Here is a 16,039-nt window from a genome sequence, read left to right as displayed (position 1 = left end):
TGATCAAAAATGCACACTAAATAACTTTAAATGTTAGATTTTGCAAAGAGTTGTGTCCTGGATTTTGTTTCTTGACTTTATAACAGAAAATGTCTCTTACCAGTGAATGCAGAGATGCTCACCCCACTGCTTCTGACTTTTTCAGACACGGTGAAGAGAGTGAAGTTGTATTTTGTCCCATTTGTGAGTCCTGAGGTTACGTGTGTAACTGGTTCATTTCCCATTTCTGCATTGACGTTTATTTCTCCGTCACTGGACACAAGTACATATGTGAGGATGTTTTCCACTTTTTTCCAATGCAGGGTGACACTGGTCTCATTTTGTCCCACTGATTTAAAGTCCTCTGCATTAGGAGGAGCTGGAAGAAAGCAAAGAGAAATTAGTCCTTGTAAATTTCTAGTGCATGTGTCTCTATTGGCTATAGGTTGTATTTTAGTCATCTGATGAATAGGGACCATTGTGCCTTTTAATACATGAAATTTTTATCTTCAAGGAAAAATGCCTGATCAAAAATGCACACTAAATAACTTACCAAATTTGATATTGTACAGAGTTGTGTCCTGGTTTTTGTTTCGTGGCTTTATAACAGAAAATGTCTCTTACCAGTGAATGCAGAGATGCTCACTCCACTGCTTCTGACGTTTTCAGACACGGTGAAGAGAGTGAAGTTGTATTTTGTCCCATTTGTGAGTCCCGAGGTTACTTGTGTAACTGGTTCGTTTCCCATTTCTGCATTGACGTTTATTTCTCCGTCACTGGACACAAGTACATATGTGAGGATGTTTTCCACTTTTTTCCATTGCAGGGTGACACTGGTCTCATTTTGTCCCACTGATTTAAAGTCCTCTGCATTAGGAGGAGCTGGAAGAAAGCAAAGAGAATTTAGTCCTTATAAATGTATAGTGCATGTGTCTCTATTATAAAATACATGATAAAAAATGCACACTAAATAACTATAAAAATTAGATTTTGTACAGAGTTGTGTCCTGGCTGTTGTTTCTTGGCTTTATAACAGAAAATGTCTCTTACCAGTGAATGCAGAGATGCTCACCCCACTGCTTCTGACTTTTTTAGACACGGTGAAGAGAGTGAAGTTGTATTTTGTCCCATTTGTGAGTCCTGAGGTTACATGTGTAACTGGTTTATTTCCCATTTCTGCAGTGACGTTTGTGTCCAGTCCGTCGCTGGACACAAGTACATATGTGAGGATGTTTTCCACTTTTTTCCATTGCAGGGTGACACTGGTCTCATTTTTTCCCACTGATTTAAAGTCCTCTGCATTAGGAGGAGCTGGAAGAAAGCAAAGAGAAATTAGTCCTTGTAAATGTATAGTGCATGTGTCTCTATTATAAAATACCTGATAAAAAATGCACACTAAATAACTATAAAAATTTGATTTTGTAAAGACTTGTGTCCTGGTTTTTGTTTCGTGGCTTTATAACAGAAAATGTCTCTTACCAGTGAATGCAGAGATGCTCACTCCACTGCTTCTGACGTTTTCAGACACGGTGAAGAGGGTGAAGTTGTATTTTGTCCCATTTGTGAGTCCTGAGGTTACGTGTGTAACTGGTTCATTTCCCATTTCTGCATTGACGTTTATTTCTCCGTCACTGGACACAAGTACATATGTAAGGATGTTTTCCACTTTTTTCCACTGCAGGGTGATGCTGGTCTCATTTTGTCCCACTGATTTAAAGTCCTCTGCATTAGGAGGAGCTGGAGGAAAGCAAAGCGAAATTAGTCCTTGTAAATGTATAGTGCATTTGTCTCTATTGAAAAATCCCTGATCAAAAATGCACACTAAATAACTTTAAATGTTAGATTTTGCAAAGAGTTGTGTCCTGGATTTTGTTTCTTGACTTTATAACAGAAAATGTCTCTTACCAGTGAATGCAGAGATGCTCACCCCACTGCTTCTGACTTTTTCAGACACGGTGAAGAGAGTGAAGTTGTATTTTGTCCCATTTGTGAGTCCTGAGGTTACGTGTGTAACTGGTTCATTTCCCATTTCTGCATTGACGTTTATTTCTCCGTCACTGGACACAAGTACATATGTGAGGATGTTTTCCACTTTTTTCCAATGCAGGGTGACACTGGTCTCATTTTGTCCCACTGATTTAAAGTCCTCTGCATTAGGAGGAGCTGGAAGAAAGCAAAGAGAAATTAGTCCTTGTAAATTTCTAGTGCATGTGTCTCTATTGGCTATAGGTTGTATTTTAGTCATCTGATGAATAGGGACCATTGTGCCTTTTAATACATGAAATTTTTATCTTCAAGGAAAAATGCCTGATCAAAAATGCACACTAAATAACTTACCAAATTTGATATTGTACAGAGTTGTGTCCTGGTTTTTGTTTCGTGGCTTTATAACAGAAAATGTCTCTTACCAGTGAATGCAGAGATGCTCACTCCACTGCTTCTGACGTTTTCAGACACGGTGAAGAGAGTGAAGTTGTATTTTGTCCCATTTGTGAGTCCCGAGGTTACTTGTGTAACTGGTTCGTTTCCCATTTCTGCATTGACGTTTATTTCTCCGTCACTGGACACAAGTACATATGTGAGGATGTTTTCCACTTTTTTCCATTGCAGGGTGACACTGGTCTCATTTTGTCCCACTGATTTAAAGTCCTCTGCATTAGGAGGAGCTGGAAGAAAGCAAAGAGAATTTAGTCCTTATAAATGTATAGTGCATGTGTCTCTATTATAAAATACATGATAAAAAATGCACACTAAATAACTATAAAAATTAGATTTTGTACAGAGTTGTGTCCTGGCTGTTGTTTCTTGGCTTTATAACAGAAAATGTCTCTTACCAGTGAATGCAGAGATGCTCACCCCACTGCTTCTGACTTTTTTAGACACGGTGAAGAGAGTGAAGTTGTATTTTGTCCCATTTGTGAGTCCTGAGGTTACATGTGTAACTGGTTTATTTCCCATTTCTGCAGTGACGTTTGTGTCCAGTCCGTCGCTGGACACAAGTACATATGTGAGGATGTTTTCCACTTTTTTCCATTGCAGGGTGACACTGGTCTCATTTTTTCCCACTGATTTAAAGTCCTCTGCATTAGGAGGAGCTGGAAGAAAGCAAAGAGAAATTAGTCCTTGTAAATGTATAGTGCATGTGTCTCTATTATAAAATACCTGATAAAAAATGCACACTAAATAACTATAAAAATTTGATTTTGTAAAGACTTGTGTCCTGGTTTTTGTTTCGTGGCTTTATAACAGAAAATGTCTCTTACCAGTGAATGCAGAGATGCTCACTCCACTGCTTCTGACGTTTTCAGACACGGTGAAGAGGGTGAAGTTGTATTTTGTCCCATTTGTGAGTCCTGAGGTTACGTGTGTAACTGGTTCATTTCCCATTTCTGCATTGACGTTTATTTCTCCGTCACTGGACACAAGTACATATGTAAGGATGTTTTCCACTTTTTTCCACTGCAGGGTGATGCTGGTCTCATTTTGTCCCACTGATTTAAAGTCCTCTGCATTAGGAGGAGCTGGAGGAAAGCAAAGCGAAATTAGTCCTTGTAAATGTATAGTGCATTTGTCTCTATTGAAAAATCCCTGATCAAAAATGCACACTAAATAACTTTAAATGTTAGATTTTGCAAAGAGTTGTGTCCTGGATTTTGTTTCTTGACTTTATAACAGAAAATGTCTCTTACCAGTGAATGCAGAGATGCTCACCCCACTGCTTCTGACTTTTTCAGACACGGTGAAGAGAGTGAAGTTGTATTTTGTCCCATTTGTGAGTCCTGAGGTTACGTGTGTAACTGGTTCATTTCCCATTTCTGCATTGACGTTTATTTCTCCGTCACTGGACACAAGTACATATGTGAGGATGTTTTCCACTTTTTTCCAATGCAGGGTGACACTGGTCTCATTTTGTCCCACTGATTTAAAGTCCTCTGCATTAGGAGGAGCTGGAAGAAAGCAAAGAGAAATTAGTCCTTGTAAATTTCTAGTGCATGTGTCTCTATTGGCTATAGGTTGTATTTTAGTCATCTGATGAATAGGGACCATTGTGCCTTTTAATACATGAAATTTTTATCTTCAAGGAAAAATGCCTGATCAAAAATGCACACTAAATAACTTACCAAATTTGATATTGTACAGAGTTGTGTCCTGGTTTTTGTTTCGTGGCTTTATAACAGAAAATGTCTCTTACCAGTGAATGCAGAGATGCTCACTCCACTGCTTCTGACGTTTTCAGACACGGTGAAGAGAGTGAAGTTGTATTTTGTCCCATTTGTGAGTCCCGAGGTTACTTGTGTAACTGGTTCGTTTCCCATTTCTGCATTGACGTTTATTTCTCCGTAACTGGACACAAGTACATATGTGAGGATGTTTTCCACTTTTTTCCATTGCAGGGTGACACTGGTCTCATTTTGTCCCACTGATTTAAAGTCCTCTGCATTAGGAGGAGCTGGAAGAAAGCAAAGAGAATTTAGTCCTTATAAATGTATAGTGCATGTGTCTCTATTATAAAATACATGATAAAAAATGCACACTAAATAACTATAAAAATTAGATTTTGTACAGAGTTGTGTCCTGGCTGTTGTTTCTTGGCTTTATAACAGAAAATGTCTCTTACCAGTGAATGCAGAGATGCTCACCCCACTGCTTCTGACTTTTTTAGACACGGTGAAGAGAGTGAAGTTGTATTTTGTCCCATTTGTGAGTCCTGAGGTTACATGTGTAACTGGTTTATTTCCCATTTCTGCAGTGACGTTTGTGTCCAGTCCGTCGCTGGACACAAGTACATATGTGAGGATGTTTTCCACTTTTTTCCATTGCAGGGTGACACTGGTCTCATTTTTTCCCACTGATTTAAAGTCCTCTGCATTAGGAGGAGCTGGAGGAAAGCAAAGCGAAATTAGTCCTTATAAATGTTTAGTGCATTTGTCTCTATTGAAAAATCCCTGATCAAAAATGCACACTAAATAACTTTAAATGTTAGATTTTGCAAAGAGTTGTGTCCTGGATTTTGTTTCTTGGCTTTATAACAGAAAATGTCTCTTACCAGTGAATGCAGAGATGCTCACCCCACTGCTTCTGACTTTTTCAGACACGGTGAAGAGAGTGAAGTTGTATTTTGTCCCATTTGTGAGTCCTGAGGTTACATGTGTAACTGGTTTATTTCCCATTTCTGCAGTGACGTTTGTGTCCAGTCCGTCACTGGACACAAGTACATATGTGAGGATGTTTTCCACTTTTTTCCACTGCAGGGTGACACTGGTCTCATTTTGTCGCACTGGTTTAAAGTCCTCTGCATTAGAAGGAGCTGGGAGAAAGCAAAGAGAAATTAGTCCTTGTAAATTTCTAGTGCATGTGTCTCTTTTGGCTATAGGTTGTATTTTAGTCATCTGATTAATAGGAACCATTGTGCCTTTAAATTCATGCAATTTTTATCTTCAAGGAAAAATGCCTGATCAAAAATGCACACTAAATAACTTACCAAATTTGATATTGTACAGAGTTGTGTCCTGGTTTTTGTTTCGTGGCTTTATAACAGAAAATGTCTCTTACCAGTGAATGCAGAGATGCTCACTCCACTGCTTCTGACGTTTTCAGACACGGTGAAGAGAGTGAAGTTGTATTTTGTCCCATTTGTGAGTCCTGAGGTTACGTGTGTAACTGGTTCATTTCCCATTTCTGCATTGACGTTTATTTCTCCGTCACTGGACACAAGTACATATGTGAGGATGTTTTCCACTTTTTTCCAATGCAGGGTGACACTGGTCTCATTTTGTCCCACTGATTTAAAGTCCTCTGCATTAGGAGGAGCTGGAAGAAAGCAAAGAGAAATTAGTCCTTGTAAATGTATAGTGCATGTGTCTCTATTATAAAATACCTGATAAAAAATGCACACTAAATAACTATAAAAATTTGATTTTGTACAGAGTTGTGTCCTGGCTGTTGTTTCGTGGCTTTATAACAGAAAATGTCTCTTACCAGTGAATGCAGAAATGCTCACTCCACTGCTTCTGACTTTTTCAGACACGGTGAAGAGAGTGAAGTTGTATTTAGTCCCATTTGTGAGTCCTGAGGTTACATGTGTAACTGGTTTATTTCCCATTTCTGCAGTGACGTTTGTGTCCAGTCCGTCACTGGACACAAGTACATATGTGAGGATGTTTTCCACTTTTTTCCACTGCAGGGTGATGCTGTTCTCATTTTGTCCCACTGATTTAAAGTCCTCTGCATTAGCAGGAGCTGGGAGAAAGCAAAGAGAAACAAGAGGTTGTTTAAAAATGAATAATAGTTATCAAATAATAACAAACATTTCTAGGACTGCAATGCAGCGCTGGGCGGGCCCGAGCACATGCATTTTAAGCGTTGCATGCATTTTGCCTGAAAAAAAAAAATAATGACTGAGGAAATATTGACACACAGAGCTGTTCAGTCTTGGACTCTGATCATGAGACAGAAGTTTGGTGGTGATAGGACAATGCACAGTGGAGTTATGAGAACATTGTCTCCTTTGGCGAAGGATGAACCTTCGCCGTACCTGTTTACACGGTTTGAGGAAATGTCCCAATTCTGAGAGGGAGAGAGACGTAACCTTTGCAAGACATAAAGATTCCTTTGATCTTTGACCACTGACACTGCAGGAGTGGAGTTGTTTGTTTACGGTCAGCATCGAAGGATTCATTGTCCATGTATGTCTGCGTTACAGAACAACTTGTTTTAATGGCGTGTAATCAAACTCTGACACCACGGCACGGTCACACCGTGTGACGAAAAATCGATCATTTAATAACATTGTAACTCCATCTTGTTGTGATGACACTCATCTCAAGTTGAAATTGGTCTGATGTATATAAGCCCTGGGACATGTACCTCAAAAAAATCGTTTTTCCAATTGCTCCTAAGACTTTTTTGTTTGTCTGGTCATGATACACGTATGTATCGTTTTTTGTGAGGATTGGTCAATGTGAACACAGTCCGGGGGTCTCGGGGGCACTGTTGAGCCATTTTGCGACGCCCATTGAAAATCCTCCAGAATACGTACATTTTCACCACTTTCTAACTTTCTGCAAATTTTTGTAAGAATTTGAGTATGTTAAATCCCTCAAAAAGCCAATTCATTTGCCTGAATAATAATAATAAGAATCCTTACAATTTCAATAGGGCCTCACTTGTCAGTGCCTGTCAGTGCTCGGGCCCTAAAAACTCTGTCACACAGTCTGAATCGGAGTGAACATGGCTGAAACGGCCTTAAATGTACTGTACTTACATTTCACAGAAAATACACAGCAGTGAGTGTTGTGACTATGCACATATTTCACAGACTCATTATTTTAACATAATGCGTTATTAAAGCGATAATTCAATTGTTGTTGGTATTGTTAGAACTATGGTGCTCACTTCAATTTTATGCAACTGTGGAGTCTGATCATTTTATAATTATCTACAAGTATGTGTTAATCTGGAAAACAAAATCTGACTATTTGACATGTTTAAACAGCTGTGCAAGAGTTAGCCTCTCCATTCTTTTAAAAATGTACTCATATCGACAGTGGAGGCTGAAGTTATATGTGTTGCATTCAAATGTGTTGTAACAAACAAAGAGTCATCTTTTCTCAAACACTCACTTGGCACAGGTGTTGTAGCTATTGTAGTGTTCATAACTGTTGTAGCAACAGGTGTCGAATCTGCAAAAAACAACTCATTTATAGGAACTTTTGGACATTTGCTAGTGCAGGTTCAGAGTAAAAAAATCAACATTGTATTTGTCTATGTTCTTCGAACTCAGGTGACTTAATGTATTTTTTAACAGTTAGTTGTTGAACACTTACTTGTTACAACTGTTGTTTGTGTTGTGGTGTTAAAATCTGTTGGAGCAGATGTTGAATTAAAAGGATATTTGGAAAAAAAACAACCACTAACACTAGTTGTTAGTGTTGGTAAAAGTAAAATCTGATGTATGAGGATATACTACAGACAAAAAATTAGGACATTTGTAAAATTATTCAAAATCACTGACTTGTTACAGTTGGTGTTGCAGCTGTTGTCGTAGTCATATTTGTTGTAGCATTAGGTGTAGAATCTGCAAAGATAATTTTACAAACACATAAATTATTCATCCTCAGATTATTAAGTGTAAGGTTTCAGCCAAGATAGGATATAGCCGTAAATTAAATGCTAAGTAAAAATTGAACACTAACCAAAATGTACTAATAGATACCACTGTTACCATGATTGTTCATCCATACATTCACCAAGCTTCACTTTATTAGGAACACTGTACTATTACTGAGTTGAACATTTGTTGTTGGAACAGGTAGTTGTTGAATACTTACTTGTTACCACTGTTGTGGATGTGACTGTTGTGGTGTTAACATGTGTTGTAGCCGATGTTGAATCTGGGGGGAAATGTACAATTAGGAATATTTCACTGTGGTTAAGAAAAAAAAAAAAAACACCACTTGTTTTTGGTGACATTAAAATCTATAAAATGATGATAAATCACAGAGAAATATTAAGGACATTTTAAAAAGGGTTGTGAGATTATTTGAAAGCACTAACTTGTTACAGTTGTTGTTGGAGCTGTTATGGTGTTCATATGTGTTGTAAGTGTTGAATCTGCAAAAATCATTTTACCAACACGTAAATGCTTAATGAAACATGGGAAAAATTTGGTTGTTTTGAATAACTTGGTGGATTGCTCTTCTTTTTGGATGTCCTGTGCACAGTAACTTTATTCAGTGCTGCTCCTAGTTGTGTGTTAAGGGGCCACAGACAGCTCCTTGCAGAGTACCCCGGGGAAGGAGGGGGCAGGTGCGGTCGCAAAGCTTATGCAACATCAAAACGCAGTGATTATCGTGTTCACACACACACTTGATTATGATACATACCTGTTATGGCTGTGGTGGTTGGTGTTAAGAATGCTGTAGTATTCATAGTCGTTGCAACAATTGTAGTTGTTACTAAAACAAGGAAGTAATGAAAAAACGAAAAGACATCACGACCAGAAACATTATTAAAAAACTCTGTCACAGACTGAATCGGAGTGAACATGGCTGAAACAGCCTTAAATGTTGGAACAGGTAGTTGTTGAATACTTACTTGTTACCACTGTTGTTGATGTGACTGTTGTGGTGTTAACATTTGTTGTAGCTGGTGTTGAATCTGGGGTAAAATGTACAATTAAGAATTCTCCACTGTGGTTAAGACAAAAAAAAAAACACCACTTGTTTTTGGTGATTATAAAATCTATAAAATGATGATAAATTAAAGAAAAATATTAAGGACATTTTAAAAAGGGTTGTGAGATTATTTGAAAGCACTGACCTGTTACAGTTGTTGTTGCAGCTGTTGTGGTGTTCATATGTGTTGTAAGTGTTGAATCTGCAAAGATTGTTTTACAAACATGTAAATACTTAATGAAACGTGGGAATAATTGATGCTCAGATTATCTGTTCAATTCATCAACCATTCAAATGCTGCATTCATCCATTCACACGTGCATTAAAAGAGCTCTACTATATGTTGCATTTCTCTCTTTTACACTACATTTACACACTGGGGAAAATTGGCAATCATTGTCTTGCTCAAGGACACGATTAAATGCATACTGAAGGAGCCAGGGATTGAACAGCAACCGTCCCGTTAGTGGACTACCCGCTCATGAAGTCAAACACTGACCCCTTGTTATAGCATAGTGGGACACTCACATCTTACAGCTGTTGAAACTGTTTTAGCGTTCACATCTGTTGTAGTGACAATTTTCCAATAATACAACAGAAACTGTTATTTAAGTCTAGATCACTTACAGCATTCCACAGCATGTTTACCATACAGTCTAAAATTACAGCGTAAAAACTAAATGATTTTTTTTTTCATTTTCAAGCATATATATGTTGAAAAGAGCCTTACTAATGATTATTATTAACTACTTTGGTTATTACAGTTGCTGGGGTGACTGTGGGTTTAGTCGTGTTCAGGACTGTCAGAGTGTCGGAAAAGTATAAATCTGTGTTTTATTGACAGTAAAAGACAAAAGTACTTCAGTATCAGTGTAGGATACACCAGAGACACTGACAAATTCATTGAACCAGTCTGCACAGCAACTTGGTGGATTGCTTTTTTGTTGGATGTCCTGTGCACAGTAGCTTTATTCATTGCTGTTCCTAGTTGTGTGTTAAGGGGCCACAGACAGCACCTTGCTGAGTTCCCCGGAGAAGGAGGGGGCAGGTGAGGTTGCAAAGCTTATGCAACATCAAATGGCAGTGATTATCGTGTTCACAGACACACACTTGATAATAATACATACCTGTTGTGGCTGTCGTGGTTGGTGTTAAGAATGCTGTAGTATTCCTTGTCGTTGCAGCAGTTGTAGTTGTTACTAAAAAAATGCAGTGATGAAAAACGAAAAGACATCACAACAAGAACAATATTGAAAAACTCTGTCACACAGACTGAATCGGAGAGAACATGGCTGAGAGAGGAAGAAAAGGTGACTGTGGCCTTCACGAATATGGTGTGGCATACCAACTGGCGGAGTTGTTGATGGACAAATCAAGTCATCTGTATGAAAATAGAAATCATTAAATTCAGGTCTGTCAAAGGTAAGTTAGGCATGAATAGTTTTACACCAGACTTCCAGCTTCTTACCTGTCAGTGGCTGACAATGCTGTCCATCAGCAGGGATGGCTTTGATACATCCACATGTGTTGGAGGTGATGTTGTCACAGGATCCATACATGAAACACGGGTCACATGACCAGCGATACTGATCCTCACATCTGCACTGGTAACCACTACTGCTCTGAGAGCAAACTGGATACAGAAAATATATTGAAGATCATGTAATCATGTACTGGACTTAAATAATTTCATACTATTTCATAAAGAACTGGTATCCTGCAATTTTTGTTAAACCGTAGTGGGATGATTACTAAAAACTGAGTATGGCACAGCACAGCCCACGCGAGAATATTTTTCACCAGCCGCTATTGAACTGAACACTACCACAGATTCTCTGTCATGTATGGAAGGGGAAGATGAGGTGAGGTGTATTCAGCTGCAGCATGCAACTTCACCACTAGATGTCTTTACATTCTACACACAAAAACAGTAACTAAGGTGTAATTTTGACCTGTAGAGATGTTCGTGCCGGAGACTTGTGTGTTGTTGCTGATGCTGACTGGGTAACTGATGTTTCTCAGTCGGTCTATCACTGTAACATCTGTGGTGTTCAGCTCAATTGTAATAATATATTCATAGAGAACTGGAGAAGCTGCAGAGACAGAAAAGAAACATGAATCACTTGTGATCTGTGCTGTGGTTTTCATATTATGTTTCTGATTTGTGTTGCTTCCTCAGTCTTACTTGTTGGTGATAAAGTGGTCGTCCTAACTGAACAAAATGTAAAGTCTATGGAAAAAGAGCAAGAAAAGTAACAGCAGAATAAGTTCATATGTAGCCATAAACATCTGTGTTAATCTTATAATACATTGGAAAATATTAAGTTCATTTGAATTTACTGTAAATGTTAAAAAGACGTGAAACAAATAATAATTACTCATAAAAAAGGTTGTAGCCAAAATGAGAATATATTTGATAATTACTCTAATAAAACCATTTGATAGAGCTGCTTACTGTATTGGTCAAAAGGCTGACAATGCTGTCCATCAGCAGGGATGGCTTTGATACATCCACATGTGTTGGAGGTGATGTTGTCACAGGATCCATACATGAAACACTGGTCACATGACCAACGATACTGATCCTCACATCTGCACTGGTAACCACTACTGCTCTGAGAGCAAACTGGATACAGAAAATATATTGAAAATCATGTAATCATGTACTGGACTCAAATAATTCCATACTATTTCATAAAGAACTGGTATCCTGCAATTTTTGTTAAACCGTAGTGGGATGATTACTAAAAACTGAGTAGGGCACAGCCCAGCCCCAGCGAGAATATTTTTCACCAGCCGCTATTGAACTGAATGCTACCACAGATTCTCTGTCATGTATGGAAGGGGAAGATGAGGTGAGGTGTATTCAGCTGCAGCATGCAACTTCACCACTAGATGTCTCTACATTCTACACACAAAAACAGTAACTAAGGTGTAATTTTGACCTGTAGAGATGTTCGTGCCGGAGACTTGTGTGTTGTTGCTGATGCTGACTGGGTAACTGATGTTTCTCAGTCGGTCTATCACTGTAACATCTGTGGTGTTCAGCTCAATTGTAATAATATATTCATAGAGAACTGGAGAAGCTGCAGAGACAGAAAAGAAACATGAATCACTTGTGATCTGTGCTGTGGTTTTCATATTATGTTTCTGATTTGAGTTGCTTCCTTAGTCTTACTTGTTGGTGATAGAGTGGTCGTCCCAACTGAACAAAATGTAAAGTCTATGGAAAAAGAGAAAGAAAAGTAACAGCAGAATAAGTTCATATGTAGCCATAAACATCTGTGTTCATCTTATTATACATGGGAAAATATTAAGTTCATTTGAATTTACTGTAAATGTTAAAAAGACATGAAACAAATAATAATTACTCATAAAAAAGGTTGTAGCCAAAATGAGAATATATTTGATAACTACTCTAATAAAACCATTTGATAGAGCTGCTTACTGTATTGGTCAACAGGCTGACAATGCTGTCCATCAGCAGGGATGGCATTGATGCATCCACATGTGTGGGAGGTGATGTCACAGGATCCATACGTGAAACACTGGTCACATGACCAACGATACTGATCCTCACATCTGCACTGGTAACCAATACTGTTCGGAGAGCAAACTGGAGACAGAAAATTTTATAAAAAGTACATAACTAATGTCAATATTTAACACATTTCCAAGACATAAAAGGATCTGATGGCAGAAATTTTATACAAAATAAACATGGTGGCCTCCACTGAGGCCACCATGTTTGTCACAGTTGGCCAGACTGGACAAACTAAATAACTTTTGAGTTTTCATTACAACTGAAGCAGTGGCGGCTGGCCAATAGAGGGCGGTATTGCGCCGGCCTCTTTTGTGGAGAGTCTGTTTATTTGATTACCAAACTTTTTTATTTAAAAAAAATGTATATGTTCAGTGGAAATGTGTGGGAAACGATCGGGACACGGTCTATGGTTCAGGAGCGCTGGAAATGTCACCAATAAAGCAGAGACAAGTGGCCAATAAGGGACTGTTGCTGGGCAAGATACGCGTATAGCAAGGTAAATTTGGCGAATGAACATCGTTGAAAACGAATGCCTGAAAACGCGATTCTGCTAGCTCCAAAACCCGGTCGCCAATGGTCAGTGGGGGAGGAAATCAGACGGTACTAGCGACAATGACTGACTCATGTACACATGAAACAGCATTGCAGCCGCGCTACGTACACCCGAGGACTTTCCCGTAACTGGTAGAGCACAAAGGCTTGGCAAGCAGGAAGAAGCCATGTAAATGCAGTCTTTTGCTTTTCATTTTTACTTTTTAAAACAGTTGGGGCAGATACAGCATGGACTGTTACTCGAGTAAGATATATGAAACATTTATCCGAGAAAATAAAGAAACATGAGTCTACGAGGGCACACATGGAGAATACAATGATGCTAAATCCAAGCTGGGCCCGCCTAACATCGCTGTGCAGCTGGATGAAGGCCACAGGATTGGGGTGAGAAAACACAATGAAGAGGTGGATAAGTTGACTTTGTCAAATTCTGCGTGTCATTTCTTTTTTGTATAGTTTACCCCAACAGATATCCAGCAGTGTATGGCACCTCCTTTTATTTAGTCTTAATAGTGTTTGTTAATAGTACTCAGAGGTGTAAAAAGTACTGAAATATTGTACTCAAGTAAAAGTACCTTTACTTTGATGAAATTTTACTCAAGTACAAGTAAAAGTACCCATCTAAAAATCTACTCAATTAAAAGTAAAAAGTAGTTCATTTAAAATGTACTTTAAGTAAAAGTAACTTAGTTACTTCCAACAACTTGATGGGGGCCGCTCCTATACAGTGCAAAAAAGGACAACGGGTCATAAATCCAATACAAAAACAGTTATTTTTAATTAAAGGAGAATCTTTACAAATATAAGTGCAATGACATTAAACATGTCAAACATTAAACATGTCAACACAACATTTAAGAACTCTTGGGAGGATCATGTCAAGACATGAACCACATGATAGCTAAAATAAAAAAAGTTAAAATCACTTCATTCTACACACAAAACCAGTAACTAACATGTAATTGTTACCTGTAGAGATGTTCATGCCGGAGACTTGTGTGTTGTTGTTGATGCTGACTGGGTAACTGATGTTTCTCAGTCGGTCTATCACTGTAACATCTGTGGTGTTCAGCTCCATTGTAATAATATATTCATAGACAACTGGAGAAACTGCAGAGACAGAAAAAAGAAACATGAATCTCTTCTAATCTGTACTGTGGTTTTCATATAATGTTTCTGATTTGTGTTGCTTCTTCAGTCTTACTTGTTGGTGATAGAGTGGTCGTCATAACTGGACAAAATGTAAAGTCTATGGAAAAAGAGAAAGAAAAGTAACAGCAGAATAAGTTCAAATGTAGCCATAAACATCTGTGTTCATCTTGTAATACATGGGAAAAGATTGAGATCATTTGAATTGTACTGTAATGTTAAAGAGACGTGAAACAAATAATAATTACTCATAGAAAAGGAGAAAAAGTTTTAGGCAAAATAAGAGTTTATTTGACAACTTGTCTGTTAAAACAATTTGATAGAGCTGCTTACTGTATTGGTCAACAGGCTGACAATGCTGTCCATCAGCAGGGATGGCATTGATGCATCCACATGTGTCGGAGGTGATGTTGTCACAGGATCCATACATGAAACACTGGTCACATGACCAGCGATACTGATCCTCACATCTGCACTGGTAACCACTACTGCTCAGAGAGCAAACTGGACAAACAAACATAGATCTGACTTCTTAAAGAACAAAGTTTGGGGATGAGGGGTTTAGCATTTTGTGACTGTGTGTGAACTGTCGGGTTACATCTTTACATTTTACTGTCTTGAGGTTATGATTTGGTGCTTAAAATTGAACTGAATTAAATAACTTTTATTTAAGTTCATTCATTTTTTTGCCATCGATTTTTGTGAAGCACTTTGTTACCTTGTCTAGATGAGTTCTATACAAGTACATAATAAATAAAGTTATATTCTGAGCATGACATTTTAGAAACAACTGCAACAAGAGTGTGAGTGCAGATGTTTTTCCTACCTGTAGAAATGATGACATCAGAGATTTGCATGTGGTTGATGCTGATTGGGTAACTGATGTTGCTCAGAATGGTCCTCAGTGGATTTATTAGTCCAACATCTGCGATGTTCAACTCAACAGAAATGAGGTATGTATAAACAACTGGAGGAGCTACAGAAGATAACAGAGCGACATGGGAAACTTAAGTTAGCCTCTTCATGGTAAAAGAAAAAACATGTAAGCTCTAATCAAATGGGTCATAAGTAAAAATATCTTAATATAGAATAAAAATATCAAGATGATGTTAAAATGTAAAAGTGCATATCAAATAAGTACAGAATAAGCAGTTAAAGTTCACCTGTCTTTGGCTGGCAGTAGTGCCCATTGGATGGAATACTGCTGATACAGCTGCACGTGTCATTAGTGATCTCATCACAGGCTTCGTATTTAGCGCAGTCCGTAGAAGACCAGACATACTGGTCCTCACATCTGCACTGGAATGTGCTACCATTTAGGTAACAAACTAAACACAAAAGCAAAAGAAAAAAATATTGATGTCAGATAGCTTTTTCTTTGTTGAACTAGTGCTTGTTTGTTTACCTTCACTCATCTGTGAAACCCAACAGGGCTTTTCTGTTGACACACAGTGGCGATAAGGACATTCACCATTGAGGCTTTAAAGCTAATTGAATAATGTTTGTAGCTCATATAGAGCAACGATCTGGCTGCAATGTCTGGACCATTTTGGAAATGGTTTGTGCAGGACCACAGAGCCTGAACAAATAAAGGTGTGAATGTCTATGTGGTTACAGATTGCACTGTCATTTTGGGATT

General features: G+C 38.2%; 1 protein-coding gene across 1 annotated transcript; it reads right to left on the bottom strand.

Annotated features, from left to right (window-relative positions):
• Positions 1-4,309: 4,309 nt before the first annotated feature.
• Positions 4,310-15,815, bottom strand: LOC128460608 (uncharacterized). The gene is made up of 27 exons (XM_053445849.1): positions 15,806-15,815; positions 15,564-15,728; positions 15,227-15,376; positions 14,734-14,904; positions 14,221-14,361; positions 12,604-12,771; positions 12,334-12,378; positions 12,101-12,241; positions 11,611-11,781; positions 11,341-11,385; positions 11,108-11,248; positions 10,624-10,788; positions 10,501-10,536; positions 10,283-10,354; positions 9,301-9,357; positions 9,076-9,138; positions 8,865-8,936; positions 8,536-8,592; positions 8,310-8,372; positions 7,994-8,056; positions 7,806-7,841; positions 7,602-7,661; positions 5,959-6,219; positions 5,533-5,790; positions 5,027-5,287; positions 4,598-4,858; positions 4,310-4,323 (listed from the first exon to the last, which is right to left on the bottom strand). Exons 1-27 carry the CDS (start codon positions 15,813-15,815, stop codon positions 4,310-4,312), a joined length of 3,147 nt encoding a protein of 1,048 aa, XP_053301824.1.
• Positions 15,816-16,039: the final 224 nt, after the last annotated feature.

Source organism: Pleuronectes platessa, chromosome 17 (genome assembly GCF_947347685.1).
Source record: "Pleuronectes platessa chromosome 17, fPlePla1.1, whole genome shotgun sequence".
NCBI classification, from domain to species: domain Eukaryota; kingdom Metazoa; phylum Chordata; class Actinopteri; order Pleuronectiformes; family Pleuronectidae; genus Pleuronectes; species Pleuronectes platessa.
Note: the sequence above shows the minus strand (reverse complement) of the source record. Positions and strands in the feature narration are given on the sequence as shown.

Bases quoted from the DNA above. Each gene is read 5' to 3' on its own strand.
- LOC128460608 (XM_053445849.1), bottom strand. The intron at 8,593-8,864 runs GTATGTATCATA...TGATTTTTGCAG, and splicing joins AACCACCACAGCCATAACAG to ATTCAACACTTACAACACAT. The intron at 7,842-7,993 runs GTCAGTGATTTT...CTGCTCCAACAG, and splicing joins TGCAACACCAACTGTAACAA to ATTTTAACACCACAACACAA.